The sequence below is a fragment of the Hippocampus comes genome, unplaced genomic scaffold (genome assembly GCF_001891065.2).
Source record: "Hippocampus comes isolate QL1 unplaced genomic scaffold, H_comes_QL1_v1.1 scaffold10, whole genome shotgun sequence".
NCBI lineage: Eukaryota > Metazoa > Chordata > Actinopteri > Syngnathiformes > Syngnathidae > Hippocampus > Hippocampus comes.
In genome coordinates, this window is record NW_017805001.1 from 351,739 (window position 1) to 352,735 (window position 997).

The 997-nt window shown below is 49.6% G+C and overlaps 1 protein-coding gene across 1 annotated transcript in view; it reads right to left on the bottom strand.

The window, feature by feature from the left end:
• Positions 1-997, bottom strand: part of LOC109531559 (DnaJ (Hsp40) homolog, subfamily C, member 7) — a 5,820-nt gene continuing 4,823 nt past the window's right edge. The window contains exons 9-12 of the mRNA XM_019895905.1: positions 806-968; positions 566-718; positions 411-473; positions 1-269 (exon numbers count right to left, since the gene is read on the bottom strand). Coding sequence (XP_019751464.1) covers positions 232-269; positions 411-473; positions 566-718; positions 806-968 — 417 coding nt within the window. The 3' untranslated portion in view covers positions 1-231. The remainder of the gene's footprint in view (positions 270-410; positions 474-565; positions 719-805; positions 969-997) is intronic.

Sequence of the window (997 nt, forward strand, 5' to 3'; positions counted from 1 at the left end):
AAAAAAAAAAAAAAAAGAGTAGCTGCACGACGTTCACTTCAAAGGTCTTCCATGTACGGCAAGTTTGTGTTTGGTTGGTGCGTGTCTGTACGTGTGGTTGCATTGAGTCGATGGCGGAGATGACAAGGATCCGTATCTGCTCAAGGATACAGACGGCGGGTCAGTGGGGAGAGGGGTGGCGTGCGTCAACAAGTCCTGACGTAGTGCCGGACTAGCGGGAGAGCAGACCACTTAACCGAACTGGAAGAAGAAATTCCCTGGCCCGGAAGCTGAAAGGCAATAAAGTCAATTGTGTGACGGACACAATTAAAGTCAAATTTGTATAAAACTTAAGAGAGCATGGACTAAAACAGCGGCTCGACAAATACTGTGATATAGGCGGGGTGTTTTACATCATCAGATTCTCTTACCTTCAAAACTAAAACCTCCCGGACCGCCAAAGAACGCCTTGAAAATGTTGTTGGCGTCAAAATCTGCCGTGAGACAACAAGACATGAGTTTCCACAAAATGGCTGCGATAGCGTGCCATGAAGGAAGCCTCCCCCCCAAGGCCGCACGCGCTTACCGCCCATGTTCATGCCCTCGTCCTCCAGGTCCTGTCCACTGTCGTAGCGCAACTTCTTCTTGGGGTCCGACAATACGCTGAAGGCCTCGCCCACCTCCTTGAACTTCCTCTCCTCTTCCTTTTGCACCTCCGCGCTAGCGCTGCTGTGGCGATCTGAAAAGGGAGTGGAGATCATGCCGAGGAGGAATTAAAAAAAAAAAAAAAAAAAAGTGGGGGGTGAATATAATTTGGGTGACGCACCTGGGTGATGTAAAAGCGCCCGTTTGCGATACGCCTTCTTGATCTCCTCTTCTGTGGAGTTCTTGTCCACGCCGAGCACCTTGTAGTAGTCTTTTCGCTTGCTTTTCTTCAGCTCCAGCTGTGCGTGTTCTAGCAAGTGCTTGTGCTCTACAACACACACACACACACACACACACACACAAACACACACGC